The 18102-nt window shown below is 40.9% G+C and overlaps 1 protein-coding gene across 6 annotated transcripts in view; it reads left to right on the top strand.

The window, feature by feature from the left end:
• Positions 1–18102, top strand: part of ttll4 (tubulin tyrosine ligase-like family, member 4) — a 73027-nt gene that overhangs the window by 23067 nt on the left and 31858 nt on the right. For all 6 annotated transcript variants that reach the window (XM_078227841.1, XM_078227842.1, XM_078227840.1 and 3 more), the window contains 7 exons: positions 4310–4374; positions 5472–5574; positions 6444–6568; positions 9822–9932; positions 12958–13034; positions 13733–13927; positions 15755–15837. In XM_078227841.1, coding sequence (XP_078083967.1) covers positions 4310–4374; positions 5472–5574; positions 6444–6568; positions 9822–9932; positions 12958–13034; positions 13733–13927; positions 15755–15837 — 759 coding nt within the window. The remainder of the gene's footprint in view (positions 1–4309; positions 4375–5471; positions 5575–6443; positions 6569–9821; positions 9933–12957; positions 13035–13732; positions 13928–15754; positions 15838–18102) is intronic.

Genomic DNA, 18102 nt, shown 5'->3' with positions numbered 1-18102 from the left:
TTCGGAGCTGCAAGCCCCTTCTTCAGGTGAGTGGGAATTCCCACTCACCTGAAGAAGGAGCTTGCAGCTCCGAAAGCTTGTGTGGCTTTTACTACCAAATAAACCTGTTGGACTTTAACCTGGTGTTGTTAAACTTCTTACTGTGTTTACCCCAGTCCAACGCCGGCATCTCCACATTTTAATTATCATACCCTGCTCCTTTTAACAACATTCTAACTTGGGGGTTAGCATATCTTTCTTGCATCACACGTTTGTGGGCATTGTGGTACATTTTCAACTTCACATTGTATTGTGACGTTTGTATATTGATCTTATCTAGGCACTCATGTTTTGTAAGTTTTCAAAATGTTTGTGTATTTTTGTGTCCACTTGTCTATAATAACCTAGTGCTTCTCACAAATTGAGTAGAACATGTACTGGCTTGATTTCTCCTAGAGAACTCTTTTTTTTTTGCAAGGAAACCAAGGTGAAGGACCAAAGTCTAGTGCGCAATACTGTTACGATTCCAGTTGATGTAACTGGGCAGGAAGATTCCAGAATGGAATCCTGGCTCAAAAGACCTTAACTTTATAAAAAGTGGAGGAACAGAGTCACAGGACTGCTAATTAGTTTTAACAAGAAAAAAACACTTATTAAACATCAAAAGTTGGATTATTATACAATAATACTTCTTTGCTTCCCCCCTTAGCTTAAAAAATATAAAGATTTTAAGATTAACATGGATTGCGAAATATGTCTTAAGCTACAATGGTCTCAGTAACACAATGTCCCTTTAAACACAAGGTAGCTGTGGTCAAGTGCACAATCTCCACTCTGTACCTCAGATGAATGTCTGTGGATTTCTCTTTAGAATCTCCCCAGATGATTGTCACATGAGAGTTTCCAAACTCCAGTTCCAAAAACAATCTTCTCTCTCAATAATACTTTTCCTCAGTGGTTTGCATTCCAAAATCCATTCTAGGTTGTCCAAATTGCATTTTAAACAAAGCTTCTGCTTCACTTTTAACAGTGAATCCAGTCCAGGTTTTACCCCAACCTCTTTAGGATTTCTTTGTCTTGACAGTTGCTTTAACTCTCGCTTCCCGGACACTCATAAAATGAGCCTAATTACCCTAGACCTTTATCTTTTCTTTTGATTTTGGCAATAGGGTGAACATAAAATGTTTCACTCCAGGAATTATGTAATTGACCCTGTAGGAAACTTGTATCAAACCAAACTTTATTTAAGAACGCAGTTAGTATATAGCAAAAATAATTAGCGTAACTTTTACAAATTAAAATTCTTAAATATGACAAACTATAATTCTTAACTAGCAATCTCTGTAGTTCCAATTTAAAGCAATATCCCCATAGGCCTACACCCTTCAGAATTAGTTAGCACAAAAAGCAAATATGCTAATATGGTGCTAGATTTCAAACCTTTTAACATTTTTGGAAAGAGATCCAGACAGCAGTTTCCAGGCTGGTATATCCTCAAACAGCAGAGAAGTCAACCTAGCCTCTGGCAGCTCCTAGTCTCCAGACTTCAGAGAGGGGAAAAGAGAGGCACTGCTCTCTCAACTCAAAGCAGCATCAAAACAGCAACTAAGTTTGAATTCTCTGTGCAAGCCTAGCTCCACCCAGTCCTATGACCTTACCTCTCTATCAACCTAATCAAGTCCCACTCTGCAAAACCCAAGGGGAAACCACTAAAAACAACAGAACAGCATTAGTCCAGATTAACACAAACATTCTAGCAATTAGAAGCAATTATGCTGCTGCAGTAACAACAGGATTCTGGTTATAGACAGAACAGCGCTGATAATGCAAAAAACTTGCTAAAACAGATCCTGCACAAACATGACTCAAATACATTTCTTAAAGGCACAGTATTATCACACTCTGAAGACTGCTTTTCCACTTTAAATCTGGTTACTGCAATTGTCTCTTTAACTCCGGATACTTCACTTGAATTCTTATGAGCAAAACCTTGATCTCTGTTCTCATAACTTCAATTGGTTTAGACATTCTGACTCAGTTCCTTGGTTATCTGGACTGTAACTTGTTCCTTAGGAAGCCTGTGTCTTTGTAACTCCCTTGTCCTGTCCAGCTTCTCCTGGCAGAGTTGAGAGATGTTCACTCCCCAGTGTCCTGTCTCCAACTGCAGTATATTCAGCTAAAAGCTTCCCTATCTTGCAAGAACTCCCAGTTGCTATGCAGCCTCTGCTAATACTAAATCTTCATGCTGTACTTCTCTCGAAGCACAAGAGGATCACAGTCGGAATTGAAACCGACTCCCACACATAACCACCTTTATCCAACATCAATCTAGCTATGGGTTTTACTTCTTACAGGCAGGGAAACATTACATTAAACACACTTAAAACTGTACCTTATTTCTAATGTTTACCAACACAAATATAAATCCCATAAAATTAACTTTGTTTTCCTAACAATACGCTATCAAAACTGAAAAGTGAAAGGTTGGGTGAGTGGGGATGGGGAAGGGAGAGCAATCAAGTTGCAATGTTAACTTGAACTTATTAGGTTACATTTCATTAGCTTTTCAATAGATACACTATGTTCCATATTGTGTGGAGAGTTTTTTTAGCATGTGTCCACTTATGAATGCAAACAATCAAAAGGAGACGGTTTCTATACATTACCATGTCTGATTTTACTGTTTATGTTGATTATCAGAGCACAAACATTTCTTGCCAACTGCAGGAGGAAAAAGAAAGCTTTTTATATTAATGAGTTTCTGGATGAATTTACTTGTAATCAACACCAGTGATCAGTTCTCTATTGTGATGTGCTTATTATACACAACAAGTCTGCTTGAAGACACAATAGTGATAGAAATTTCCATGTTCTTTCAACTGTTGGTATGTTCAACATTAGCCACACTGTTAGACAATGTTGGCTGCCGCTGCTTGTGCTATGGTTCCACAGAAGCAGGCTGACCTCTGGTTCCTTGCCCTTGAGGGTTACTTTGTTTTTTGTAAGTACAAGCTTAGACAAAGCGGGTTAGCTGGCCCACTCCGCACAGATGACCTGATCCTTTCGTCACTCACCACCCACAGGTGAGCTTCATGTAGTGACACAGAACAGGGAGTCTGACCAATTTGCCCCACTCTAGCTTGCAGGGACTGAATCAGGGGTAACACATACGCTATTAGGCACTCCCCACCCCCAGCCACTGAGAACTGCTAACTCGACACATCAGGTTCCTGCTGAGTCTGTGTGTCTGCTATGAGAAAGCAAGATCGAACCTAGCTGTGATGCACCAGCCTTCTTCCAAACTTCTCTGGCCTACAAGGAAGGTGCACTGAAACTCTGCCTGTTGTTTTGTTCTGGCCATAGGAACAAATCTGACCTCTGGAGTGAAAAACCTTTTGAAATGAAGCTTGTAAGTTATTTCTTCCCACGAGTAGACTCCAAGTGTTTGTTTCTCTACAAAACAAAGCAAAAGCTTGCGGATGTTAAAAATCTTAAGTAAAAACAGAGAAAATGCTTGGGTGATCTGGCAACAACCATTTGTTTTTCCAGTTTAGGGTTCACACTAGCAATAGTGAGACTCCCCAGGTCGCTCAGCGTGGTACAGGCTGGTGGTTTGCAATTCAGTCAGTGCTGTTCATAGCTGGGCACTATAGTGACCGCCAGCTGTTTAACAGCTTGTCAAGAGACATGGCTAATGTTTGGGCAAAAGGACGGAGAGTGTCACAAGTTAATTTTTCAAAGGGAAGAGGAAAATAAAGTTTATAGAGGCATTTGAAGGTGTTGGGAACTGAGTCAAGAACTTAGAAATGCACTAAAAATATACCTGAAAATCAACAGGAGAATGCCATATTGTACAAGCATGGCAGTGCGCTTTCCCACAGCAACCGTTCTCCCGTTAATCTGGTCTGAATTGAAACCAAGGACCCAATGTGAAGGGAGCAGACACTAAAAGCAGTATACACCTGTCCATGAAATATTTTGTTTGTATTGCCACACCAAACTCTTGAAACAAAATGTCTGCTCTTATCAAAGTGAGAGTATGCATGTTTATCCTGCAGTTGCCTGTGTAAAATTCCTTAACTCAGCTATGCCATTCAGATGAGAACCAAATGCTATTAAGTGACTTGGTTCCTTTATTACCCCTGCTGTATTTTTTTAAAAAATCAAACTGAAACAAGATTGCTATTTGTGCAATTGCCCCTGGCCAGCCACTGAGATTCTCTCCTGTTTCGGGTTATAGGTGAAGACGTGGGTTTTAAAAGAAATGCTGGTGGCATTTAACACATTGTAGCATTGCAGTTTGTCTAAAACATGCTCTGTACCTTAACAGGCAAGATACTGATGAGGAAGAGTTTGTGGATGGACTGGAGGAAACCAGCAGTCAGGAGTGTGATGGTAAATTCAGCGTCCCATGTCTTCAGTAATGAATGTTTTCTTATCTCTGAGTTCCTCCTCCATTCCTGAAAACCACGGGATTGCATGAGACTCTGTAGCCATTGGCGTATGTTTGAACACTTTGATACAAGATGCTTATGAAAAGTGCTATTTATGGAACTGCTGGGTGCAAGCCTATGAGCCGCTTCTGTGACTTTGTTTTAAATCTTGTCTCTTGTTTCAGCTTAGTCATTTTATTAAAAGAAAAGCTTAGTCCCACTTTCAGTCTAAACTTTTGTCCCCAGATTTTGATCTTAAGTCATGGGAAAACTTGAGTGAAAGTTTGTTTATTGTTTTCCACATTTTCATTCTAGACTTTTAATGATTTATTTTCTCCAAAAAAACCATAAGTTACTGTATTTCACTTTGCATCGCTCTGGAGGCCACCAGAAAGGGTGAGAAATAATAAACTGGAGCTTGAATGACAATTAAGATATTCCTATGTTCCATTTTCTCATGGGTCTCCAAACTTGTACATTACCGACAAGCATATTATTCCTGGAAATGTATTTTTTTCTATTTTACCTCATCTTCAAAACTAATTATTTTATCAAGCTTAAAATCAGAATTTTAATTAGTTTAAATACTTTAACCAATGACACTTAAATGTGTGAATACTAAAACTTAAGAATTAGGAGCAGGAGTTGGCCATTTGGCCCTTCAAGCCAGCTATGCCATTCGGTAAGGCATGGCTGGTCTTGTTTCTCGAATGTGCCCTATCAACATCTGTCTTGAATAAACTCAATGACTAAGCATCTCCAGCCAGCTTAGGCAGAGAACTCCAAACTTTCACAATCCTCTTTTATGAAGAAATTTTTCCTCATCTTTATCCTAAATGGTGACTCCCAGTTCTAGACTCCCAGGCAGGGAAACGTCCTACTAAAAGAGCACTCTTCCTTACTGATATCTCCCTTTTGCTTAATTTAGAAAATGTGATTCAATTCAATATATCGTTTCCATTTTTAAAACACGTATCCTCTCACAAGCATAGCCGTTAGTTGCTCATAATTGTTAATAATTGTTTTACTATAACCATACTTGTTGTTGGTCATTTTCAGAAGAGTCAGAGTGTTCCACTATCTCAGATTCTTTTTCTACTGAATCAACAAATGATTTATCTAAGGTGAACTTTAATGATCTACCTGAATCTGCTGATGCCAAGTAAGTTTGCCAAAACCTGTTAACCCATTTGACTGAAGACCTTACTGAGATGCTTTCCTCTTATTTTCCTAGTCTTCTCTCAGGGATTCAGTTTATCTTCCTTCTCGTCTCTCATCCTGTACTTCAAGAAGGTTTATTGCTTTTACATGTATTGATAGGTCGATGAGCAAGACCGCTCCATATTTAAGATGGGTATATGGATATTGTCAGAAAAAGTAGAAGAAGCCTTTTTTAACATGGAACATAGTTGATAAGATTATAAGATTTTCTATTAGGGCTGGAAACATTTCTTAAATTGCAGGTGGGGGCTTTTGCACTTTTGATTAAATTAATTACTGCAGATTGTAAGAGGGAATTTTTTAAACAAATGCATGTATTACGACCTTACCTACATCTTTTTCGGCTTCCATGTCCTTTCACATGATGCTTCCCTAATGAATCAACATCCAACTTTCTGAACAAAGATTCCTCTCCCAACTCCAATTTTCAGAAGTGAATGTTCTCATTCTGCAGTCTAAAAGTTACTAGCAGTATAAATCTCCACTTCAGTGCAAGGAGGAGTGGAATTCAAAATTTTCATTTTAAAGATCGTTTTAAAGTTCATTCTTGCCTGGCTACAATAAAGAGGAAAATTGTGATCTGTCTCCCCCTGCCACCTTGGTTGAGTGAACGAGCATCCTGCTTGCTCCCCATCGCAAATAAATGTTTGAAGTTCTGTACTTTCCATGTTGATGCTTTGAAAAATCTTTGCATTCTTTTTAATTCCCTGAGTCAGCATTTTTTCATATGATGGTATTTAGACTACAGCAAGTTTATCATGCTACCCTGATATGCACGTAATTATTCTCTGTCCTCCTGTTATTCCTTAGGAATGTTTTTACTTCTTGCTACCCGCAAGGACCTGAATGTAAAATTCAAGTTAAGTCGGCGTTGATAAAAAGTCTGTTTCACGATATGCCTCTGACGATTTACTTTGGGACTGCGAATGAGAAAAGTAAGGAGGAAAGCCTAAATTTACTTGTATTTTTTAATTGTTTTAGTAAAGGAGATTATATAAATTGATGCTGCAGCATTGTCGCAAGACAAAATTAAAATTTGCATCACTTTTCCCATTTGGGCCTCATACTTTATCTCTTATTTCCCAGTGAGTCTCTCCTTTCCTCTGTCTTCTTTCTGTATGACTTTTCCTTCCTCTTTTAAATTTATCACTGAGACCAGGAATCTCACTTTGGGGCACAAACTCTTCCCCGGTGTGAATTCATCCTGAAGCTGCTCCGTAAGAGATTTTAAATTTTGATTCATGACTTTCTTGGCCATCCCAAGTTGTTCTTGGTGGCATTTGCCTTTCTGAGCTCCTACAGCCCCTGTGGTAGAGGTGTGCCCACAGTGCTGTCTTGTGTTTGTGGGTCGGGGGAGGGGAGCTTGATCCAATAAAACCAAATTAGGAATAATTTATGGTCACTTATTGATGTACTTTTTTAAAAATTCTACATTATTTTAAATATCAGGTTCTTCCAAACTTCTGATCCGGAACATAAGCACTGCACAACCACCACATAAACATTCGAGGCCCGGGAAGGAACAGAAAATTTAAAGGCTGGTCCAGGATTCAATTATTTCATTAGCCACTTTTTTTAAGACCCTAAGATGAAGTCCATCAGGACCCAGAGGTTTGTCAACCCGCAGTTCCAACAGTTTGCAAACTATAACTTCCCTGGTGATTGTAATTTTCCTGAGTTTCCCCCTCCCTTCAAATGCCTGATTTTACAGCTATTTCAAAGATGTCACTTGAATTCTCTATCGTAAAGATTGATGCAAAATACCTGTTCAATTCATCTGCCATCTATTTATTATCTATTGTTAGTTGCCCAGACTCATTTTCCATAGGACCAAGGTTCACTTTAACTTTTGTTATTCTTTGCTGTTCTTTATATTCTGTCCAATCATCTGGCTTGCGCTTTTATATGCTTTTTAAGTTCGATACTGAACATTTTTAGTTAACCACAGAAGGTGGGATAAGTCTGGTGAACCTTTGTTCATTCCTTTTATGGCCAATATATTCTCCCTTGGGTAGGGAGTCCAAAACTGCACACACTAGTTCAAGTGTGCTCTCTCCAAGGCTTTATACAACTACATCAAGTCTTCCTTATACCTGTACTCAAATCCAGTTGCAATAGAGGCTAATGTACCATTTACTTTCTAAATTGCTTGATCGACCTGCATGTTGGTTTCAGGGCCATATGGGCCAAGAGCTCGCGGGTATAACCCTTTGGACATCAATACCTCCCAATCTTTCCCCATCTAAGAAATACTCTGTTCTATTCCCCTACCAAAGTGGATAACTTCACATTTTTCCATGTTATATTCCATCTGCCATGTTCTTGCCCACTCACTTAACCTGTCTGAATCCCCTTGAAGCCTCTTTGCGTCCTCCACACAACTCTCATTCTCACAAAGCTTTGTGCCATTAGCAAATTTTGAAATATTACATTTGGCTCCTACATCCAAATCATTGATTTAGATTGTGAATAGCTGGGGCTCAAGCACTGATCCTTGTGGTAACCCACTCGTTGAAGCTTGCTAACCTGTTTTTCTCTCTCTCCTGTTTTCTGTTTGTTAACCAATTTTCAAACCATTCCAGTAAATTAGTCCTATTCCTATCTGCTCAAATTATGTTTACTAGTTTCTTGTTTGGGGCTTTATCAAAAGCCTTCTGTAAATGCAAATACACCGTAAAGACTCATAAGGAGGGAACAACTAGAACACAAGAGATAGCTAGCCAGTAATACAAAGACTGACAGTGAGAGTTTCAATAGATTTATTGTTGTCACATGTATTGGTATACAGTGAAAAGTATTGTTTCTTGCGTGCTATACAGGCAAGGCATACCATTCATAGAGAAGGGAAGGAGAGAGTGCAGAATGTAGTGTTACAGTCATAGCTAGGGTGTAGAGAAAGATCAACTTAATGCGAGGTAAGTCCATTCAAAAGTATGATGGCAGCAGGGAAGAAGCTGTTCTTGAGTTGGTTGGTATGTGTCTTGAAACTTTTGTATCTTTTTCCCAATGGAAGAAGGTGGAAGAGAGTATGTCCGGTGTGCGTGGGGTCCTTGATTATGCTGGCTGCTTTTCCAAGGCACCGGGAAGTGTAGACTGTGTCAATGGATGGGAGGTTTGAGCGATGGACTGGGTTTCTTTCCTTTGTAGTTTGCCATCTTGGACAGAGCAGGAGCCATACCAACCTGTGATACAACCAGAAAGAATGCTTTCTATGGTGCATCTGTAAAAGTTGGTGAGAGTTGTTGCGGACATGCCAAATTTCCTTAGCTAATATGAGCATCCAAAGATTAGAAAGTTGTGAAATGTGGTTCTGGAAATGGAAGGAGCAGGCCAATTGGAGAGAATACGAGAGCAATGATGAAGTTCTCAGGACGGTGAAGGAGGAAAAATCATCGGTGAATGTCGTCAGGAAATGACAAGAAGGTTGGATTGTCCAAAGATGTGAGAGTTAGGTGGGTTGGCCATGTTAAATTGCCCCTTCGTGCCAGGGGAATTAGCAGGGTAAATACGTGGTTTTATAGGGATAGGGCCTGAGTGGGATTGTTGTTGGTGTAAGCTCAATGGGCCAAATGGCCTCTTTCTGCATGGTAGGGATTCTATAATTCTACGACTAATTTCTGAGAAATGAGAATTTGCTGAAGCAGGTGATTGAAGGAAGATTAAAGGGATGTAGAACCAAGAGGGAGAAAGAGAATGATGGTGTTAGACAACTTGAAATTTAAAATGGCAATCTCCTACAAGCATCTGAAGAAAAAACGCAGGACAGTGAGGTGTGAAGAAATGAGGAGCTGTCTTTAGGCAGATCATGACTAAGTTGTAGGATTTTAGGGAGATAGTACAAAGGTAGTAAATGGAGGTTGAGGAATGGATAAACCATAGTTTAACTGGTTGGACCACCCCAATTTACTGCCTGCACTTTGAAAAAAGATTGGTGGATAGCAATCAGGAGTGGAATCCTCCTGAGCCATGTGTTCATAACATTAATTTGGCACAAAATGGGGATCAAACTTTGGATGTTTGATTTGTGTGGCTCAGCTGCTCATTGTCTTAAACAGTCAGACTTTCCTTGCCACTGCTAATCTAAGTTTATGGCCTGCAAAGTGATCCACTGCTTCAATATTGCATCTTTTAGAACAGAATCTGTGTAAACTCTGTTTTACTGAATGACTGACCTTTGATACTCCACAGTTGAACTGTTACCATGGGACCAACGGAGACAAATGAAATGGAAAATGTCCAACGTGACGCCAGTAGTTGTGAAAAATGCCATTGCCAGATCTCATTTCAAAATCACGAAAAGTAAGTAATTGATTCGACGTGTGTTAGCACTGACAAATGAACCTAAACCCATTGATTACACTTTGTTTAACTTCTTTAATTGCATCTGATCAGTGCTACTGGTTTGAGGATTTCGGGGGAAAACCAGGAAGAATCTTGTTCTGTGATATCTCAAGATAGCACTTAATATCCTAAAACCGTTGAATAGTACCAAATCTAATAAACGGGGAATTTGGTTTGATCAATAATTTAGCCAGTGGCCATTTTATGGTAAAGAACTGTTTTGCATATTCTCGATAAGAAAATATATCAATCGCGTCTGGTAAATGGTTTATATTTGGGTAGATTTGTTGCTGTGCTGCCACTTTTGAGTCTCAGTCACATTTCTTCACGGGCTTTTAGTCAGTCTAGCCCAAGCCTTTGCATAGTGAACAACATCTCAATAAATCTGCCTTGTTGACTGCAACCAACCCATGTTCTACGACTCCACTCCTCACAAGTGCACCATATACAATAGGATAAAAATAAGCTGGTGATGAGGAGCAGATTAAAAATTTTCTCCTCACAAAAAGAAAAGAAAAATCGGAGCTGCAGTCACCCATTGAAGGGTTGAACTCCTTTCGATGTTTCCGATGACTGGAGCAGGGTCAGCAGCAGGGGAATGAGTTGCAACTGACATTGGACTGGTATGGTAATTGGGCAGAAGGAAAGGTCCCTTCCAAAAAGTACAATCTGAACAATCCGAGGAGTTGAACCATAAGACATAGGAGCAAAATTAGGCCACTAGGCCCATCAAGTCTGCTCCGCCATTCAATCATGGCTGATATTTTTCTCATCCCCATTCTTCTGCCTTTTCCCCATAACCCCTGATCCCCTTATTAATCAAGAACCTATCTATCGTTGTCTTAAAGACGCTCAATGACTCAGAGTTCAGGATATAGAGCTCACCACATGCTCAATTTAAATAAGACACAGATTTAGTGTGAAAAATGGACCTTCCTTGCATTGCATTAAAATCTAGAGCCAGTTGTTACATTGGCTCGCATTGGAAAATAAAACTAGACCGCTTGTTATCAAGGGAAGCTCCTGGAAAAAAAGTTACTGCACAGATCCCAGTAACCTAGTAAAAATGGCAGGGATGTTTGGTGCCTTTGTTTCTTTTGAGGAAGAATCCCAGAACTGGATGTCTTTGGGTACAGACCAAGAGCAGGCAGAAAGGATTGGTTTAATTTGGCACCATGTTCGGCACAACATCATGGGCCTGTTCCTGTACTGTTCTATGTCTTGTGATTCCAGAGGATTTTGTAGTCCCCGGTTTTCTCAATACTATTGGCAAAACTTTCAATTTACTTTGAAGATAGCTCAATTTGTGGAAACCTTAAAATATCTCATGGGACAGTGTGAATTTGGTGATTCTCTGGATGATACAATTCGACTTTGTGGGCTGAGGAATGAGGCTGAACAGTGGAGATTACTAACCATGAAATATCTTAAAACAGCCGTAGAAATAGCCACTTCGATGGTGCCTGCTGCCAAGCAAACTTCTCGGCTCGGAGCAGGCACGAGGATCCATAACATGGGCACCTCCCAGTGGAATTCCACCCAGCAACAGGCATGTCAATGCTGTGTAAAAACAGGCCAGTCACAAGCTAATTGCTGGTACAGAGACAGCAACTGCAAAAACTGTGGGAAAATTGGTCACATAGCACAAGCTTGCTGGTGGAAATCAGCTTCTCCAGGGCAGATTGTTCAAGTAAAAAATCAGAATACACATGGAAGGAAAAACAAAATGAATTCCACAAAAGAATTTACAATGTGGAAGAGGAAAATAATCTGGACAATGACCACACACATGAATCTGATGAGGAATTGTAACTAAATATATTTAGAATTCAAAGAGAAATTGAGTTGGGTTGGCACAGTGGTTAGCACTGTTGCCTCAGAGCGCCAGGGACCCGGGTTCCATTCCCGGCTTGGGTCACTGTCTGTGTGGAGTTTGCACGTTTTCCCCGTGTCTGCGTGGGTTTCCTCCGGGTGTTCCGATTTCCTCCTACAGTCTGAAAGACGTGCTGGTTAGATGCATTGACCCGAACAGGCGCCGGAGTGTGGCGACGAGGGGAATTTCACAGTAACCTCATTGCAGCATTAATGTAAGCCTTACTTGTGACAAATAAATAAACTTTAAATCACAGTTTCCTACATTATACACCAGCTGCCAAATTTGTACTCACTTAACCTATCCTATCTCCCTTATATCTTCAAAACTTTCCTCTGTCTTTTTATCACCAGCAAAGTTCAACCATACATTCAGTCCCTTCATTCAAGTTATTGATATCGATTATAAATAGTTGAGGTGCCTGCACTGATTCCTATGGTGCTCCACTCATCACATCTTGTCAACCCAAAAATGACCCATTTCTCACTACCTTAGTACCTGTCAGTTAACCAATCTTCTATCCGTGTAATATGTTACTCCCTACATCATGAGCTCTTATTTTGCGTAGTAAGCATGGTCAAATGCTTTCTGGAAATCTAAGTACAGTACATCCACAGGTTCCCCATTATCCATATTGCTTGCTACGTCCTCAGAACTTTAATAAATTGATCAAACATAACTTCCCTCTCATCCAACCATGTTGACTCTGCCTGATTGCGTTGCGATTTTTGAAGTGCAATGCTATAACCTACTTAGTAGATTCTAGTATATTCCCTCAAACAAATGTTAAGCGAACTAGTCCGAAGGTTCAGCATGACAAATGGCCTCTGGTATGAGATACTATATAGCAATCTGTCCCTACATGAGAAATCGGTGGAGGAGAGAGAGATTTGTGGCAAGGATAGATACATTTTTGAACAGTAAAGGAATTAAGGGTTATGGTGAGCGGGCGCGTAAGTGGAGCTGAGTGCTCGAAAAGATCAGCCATAATCTTACTGAATGGCGGAGCAGGCTCGAGGGGCCAGATGGCCTACTCCTGCTCCTAGTCCTTATGTTCTTTATATTAGAAACTTGCCTTAAAGTAGAAAATTCATGTTTTATACATTTCAGAATGTTATGATTGGCTGGGCTGCTGGGGACATCACATGAAATCGCCGCTATTCAAGACCCTCCGGGAATATCAGAAGGTAAGCAGTGGGAAATTCAAAAACTTCACAGTACCCGCCTCTTCCTTCTGTGCAAGGTTTTTTTAATATTTGTTGAAATATTTAACACAAGCACACAATGATGAAAATCTGCGATCCTTGAAACAAGACAAAAGTGGTTGCATGAATCTTTGGGGCCATTGAGCCATACTGAATTTTTATTTTTCCTTTGCCCTGTACACACATTTTACTTGTAATTTTGGAATTATTCTCCCCCTGTCCATGCCTGCTATACTCTTGCCCTAAAATGGAGTATCAAGAGCCTTTCACAAAGAGTCTTTCACAAAGACTGAGTGGCTTGATCCAATTTTAGCATCGACTTGCCTTTGTGTAACACTTTTCACACGATAAATGTGCTCTGCTCATCTATGATCCCAGTCCTGCATAGATCGGAGAACTGTGTTCCTCCAATTCTGGTGTTGGGGGTACTAGTACTAACTGACAGGAAATGCAGAGTTGGGCTAACTGTAGTTAATGGGGTGTCTCTGGGATAAGTGCTCGGACCGTAACTATTTGCACTCTACATTCATGACTTGGGTGATGGAACAGAATGTATTGTTGCCAATCTATTGGAAGTAAGTTGAGAGTCAGAAGATGGATATAGATCGGTTAAGTGAGTGGGATAAAATGTGTTAGATGCCTGTGGGAGAAAAACACATTCTCTATATTTTCCTTCCTAGTTGAATCATTTTCCAGGATCGTTTCAAATTGGGCGCAAGGACCGTTTGTGGCGTAACTTGTTAAGAATGCAGGTGCGATTTGGGAAAAGGGAGTTCAACTTTTTCCCGCAGTCCTACATTCTCCCGCATGACATCAAACTGTTGAAGAATGCCTGGGGCGATAACACTAGCAGGCAGAAATGGATCATCAAACCGGTGAGTTAAGTCAGCAAGTTTATTGAAGATGATTGGAAAAGGAACCAGAAGAAAGACAGAATTATTTGTTATGCAGCACGTTATGATCTGAAATGCCTTGAGGCTTGGTTGAAAGCAGGTTCATTATGAACTGAATTGGGTCTGCACTTGGATATCCATTGCAAAGATTCAGCAGAGACACAGTGGACTGACAAATCTCTACAGTGTGGCTCTGAGAGGGAGTTAAAATGGTAGAATTTAGCTTTAGTGTAATTGGAAATTTTAAACTAAGAAGACAGTTTTGCATTTATATTGCGCCTTTCATGACCTCGGGCTGGCTAAGTTGTGTAGCTTTTGAAGATTATTTTCTTCCTTCCTGGTTTGTGAACGTTGATGATAAAGCCAACATTGGTTGCACATCCTTCATTGCCCTTGAGAAGGTGGTGGTAGTGAGCTGCTCCTTTGAACTGCTGTGGTCCATCTGGTGCAGGTGTACCCAGAGTTCTGTTAGGAAGGACATTTCTGGCTTTTGTCCTTGCAACAGCAAGGGACGGCAATATAGCTCCAGGTCAGGACGTTGTGTGACTAGGAGGAGAACTTGCAGGTGGTGATGTTCCTATGCATCTGTTGCTGCATGTCCTCCTCGGTTGTAGAGCCCGCAAGTTTGGAAGGTACTGTTGAATGAACCTTGGTGAATTGCTGCAGTGCATCTTGAAGATGGTGCACATTGCTGCCACAGTACCCCGGTGATAGGAGAAGTGAATGTTGTAGGAGATGATGGGATGCCAATCAAACGGGCTATCTTAATGCTGTCACTGTTGTAATGTAGGAAATGTGGCAGCTAAATTGTGCACAGCCAGCCCCCAAAAACAGAAATGTACAATAACTGGATAATCTGTTTTTGTGGTATTGGTAGATCAGTGTTGGTCTGGACACCACTCTGATAAAAGCTAAATAAAGTCATCTCAGGCCATTCCATCCCTCTAATACCAACCCCTGTACATTATTATGAAATAGTTTGTCACCAGTTCAAAGTTATTAAAATTGTTCCTTCGCTGTTTTCCTTCCCTCTCTTTAGATCTACCTCTGCCAGAATGAAGGAAATTCTCAGGAACAGTTAGGGATCGGTAACACATGCTGGCCTTTAAGTGATGATCACATTCCATGAAATAATTTTTTAAGAAGTAATTTTTGGCTTGTGGTGTGGTGAAGAGTTGGATTCAATAGCTCCCAGGCTGCAGCTGACTAGTATGAGGCAATAGTGAACGCAGCTCCATCTCTCTCTGAGAGCACTGGAAGCTTGGACACATTCAGAATATCGCGCTGTATTACCGTAAAATCCCTACAGTGCAGGAGGAGGCCATCAAGTCTGCACTGACTGTATTGCAGATCCTTTGCCTCTGCAGCATAACATAGTGCAGTCTATCACGACTTCAGTTTAGTTACTGGTTGAAGCCTATTTCACGTAAACCTTTCTGGAAACTGCATTAAATGAAGGGACCAGGAAAAATTAACCCCGAGTATATTCACCAGATAATTGAGTCCTTCCCCTATAGTTTCGAACTGTCAGTTTTCTGTCACCCTCTTCCAGGTATTTACCACCTTTCGTTTAACTTATATATATGAGGAGTAATTGGGGATCAGAACAGAAGCTTGGGCTACTCTAGTCACTAGTGTAGTTCCAGGTTTGGAATGCAACTGTTTATACAGTGGCTCAAGATAGTAGTCACATCAGAGAAATACAATCATTGCTGTTTTGAAATATAGCACTCGCACTCTAATAGAGATAATTAGACTGCTATCTATTGGCATGCTGATTTTCTCACCCCTTCTGTTTTTTTAATATAGCCTGCATCTGCCAGAGGAATTGGCATTCAAGTCATTCACAAATGGAATCAAATCCCCAAGAAACGACCTCTGCTGGTTCAGAAGTAAGAATTTATTTCTGTATGAAGTGTGCACGTTTTGTATATTCAAGAAGATAAATATGTGAAACATGTAGGCGTGCATACATTAAGATAAAGGCAAAATACTGCGGATGCTGGAATCTGAAACAAAAGCAGAAAATGCTGGAGAAACTCAGCAGGTCTGACAGCATCTGTGGTGAAAGAATAGAGCCAACGTTTCTGCCCTGACGAAGGGTCATCCACACTCGAAACATTGGCTCTATTCTCTCTCCACAGATGCTGAGTTTCTCCAGCATTTTCTGTTTTTGTTGTAGGTGTGTACACATGCTGGTTTATGTTTATATACACATTCATTCATACAACTGATGTATAAATGTGTGTGTTGTATGCATTCTATGCATGCTCTTCAACAAGATTATGAATACCATACTCTGGCTTTAAGTGATTGTAGAAGTAAGGGAAAATTGACAGAGGTAAAGAATTTTGTGGCAGTGATGACCTAGGAGAGTATATGGCAAAGTAGATGAAGCGGGGGGAAGAAATATAAATGGACACTGGATGGAAATAAAGTAGCACCCACAAGCTGCACTGCACTCTTAGATATTGTCTCTGGATTGGAACATGTAAATTTCTTAAGAAAAGAGAATGGTAACTGTAGGGATGTCAGTCTAACGTCAGTTATTTATTCATTCATCCATGAACATGGGCGCCGTTGTCTGGCAAGCATTTATTGTCCAGCTCTAGTTGCCCTTGGAGGGCAGTTGAGAGTCAACCACATTGCTGTGGCTCTGGAGTCACATGTAGGCCAGACCATAAGACATAGAAGCAGAATTAGGCCACTCGGCCCATTGAGTCTGCTCCACTATTCAATCATGGCTGATATTCTCGTTCCCATCTCCTGCCTTTTCCCCATAACCCCTGATCCCCTTATTAATCAAGAACCTATCAATCTGTGTCTTAAAGACACTCAATGACAGGGCCTCCACAACCTTCTGCGGCAAAGAGTTCCACAGATTCACCACTCTCTGGCTGAAGAGACTCCTCCTCATCTCTGTTTTAAAGGATCGTCCCTTTAGCCTGAGGTTGTGCCCTCTGGTTCTAGCTTTTCCTACTATTGGAAACATCTTCTCCAGGCCTCGCAATATCCTGTAAGTTTCAATAAGATCCCCCCTCACCCTTCTAAACTCCAACCAGAGTCCTCAACCGTTCTTCATACAACAAGCTCTTCATTCCAGGGATCATTCTTGTGAACCTCCTCTGGACCCTTTCCAAGGCCAGCACATCCTTCCTTAGATACGGGGCCCAAAACTGCTCACAATACTCCAAATGGGGTCTGATCAGAGCCTTATACAGCCTCCGAAGTACATCCCTGCTCTTGTATTCTAGCCCTCTTGACATGAATACTAACATTGCATTTGCCTTCCTAACTGCCGACTGAACCTGCACGTTAACCTTAAGAGAATCTTGAACAAGGACTTCCAAGTTCCTTTGTGTTTCTGATTTCCTAAGCTTTTCCCTATTTAGAAAATAGTCTATGCCTCCATTCCTTCCAAAGTGCATAACCTCACACTTTTTCACATTGTATTCCACCTGCCACTTCTTTGCCCACTCTCCTAGCCTGTCCCAAGTCCTTCTGCAGCCCCCCTGCTTCCTTAATGCTGCCTATCCCTCTATATCTTTGTATCTTCTGTAAACTTAGCAACAGTGCCTTCAGTTCCTTCCTCCAAGTCGTTAATGTATATTGTGAAATATTGTGGTCCCAGCACCGATCCCTGAGGTACTCCACTAGTCACCGGCTGCCATCCTGAAAAAGACCCCTTTATCCCCACTCTCTGCCTTCTGCCAGTCAGCCAATCCTCTATCCATGTAGGATCTTACCCTTAACACCATTGGCTCTTAACTTATTTAACAGTCTCCGATGCGGCACCTTGTCAAAGGCCTTCTGGAAATCTAAATAAATCACTTCCACTGGTTCTCCTTTGTCTAACTTCCATGTTACCTCCTCAAAGAACTCTAACAGATTTGTCAGACATGACGTCCCCTTGACGAAGCCGTCAATTTTGTCATGCACTTCCAAGTACTCCGCGATCTCATCTTTAATAATGGACTCTAAAATCTTATCAATGACCGAAGTTGGGCTAACCAGCCTATAATTTCCCGTCTGCTGTCTCCCTCCCTCCCTTAAGCAGCGGTGTTACATTAGCTACTTTCCAGTCCTCTGGGATCCTCTCTGCCTCCAGTGATTCCTGGAAGATAACCACCAATGCCTCCACAATTTCCTCAGCTATC

This window comes from Mustelus asterias, chromosome 14, assembly GCF_964213995.1.
Source record: "Mustelus asterias chromosome 14, sMusAst1.hap1.1, whole genome shotgun sequence".
NCBI lineage: Eukaryota > Metazoa > Chordata > Chondrichthyes > Carcharhiniformes > Triakidae > Mustelus > Mustelus asterias.
This window is presented reverse-complemented; position numbering and strand designations above follow the sequence as displayed.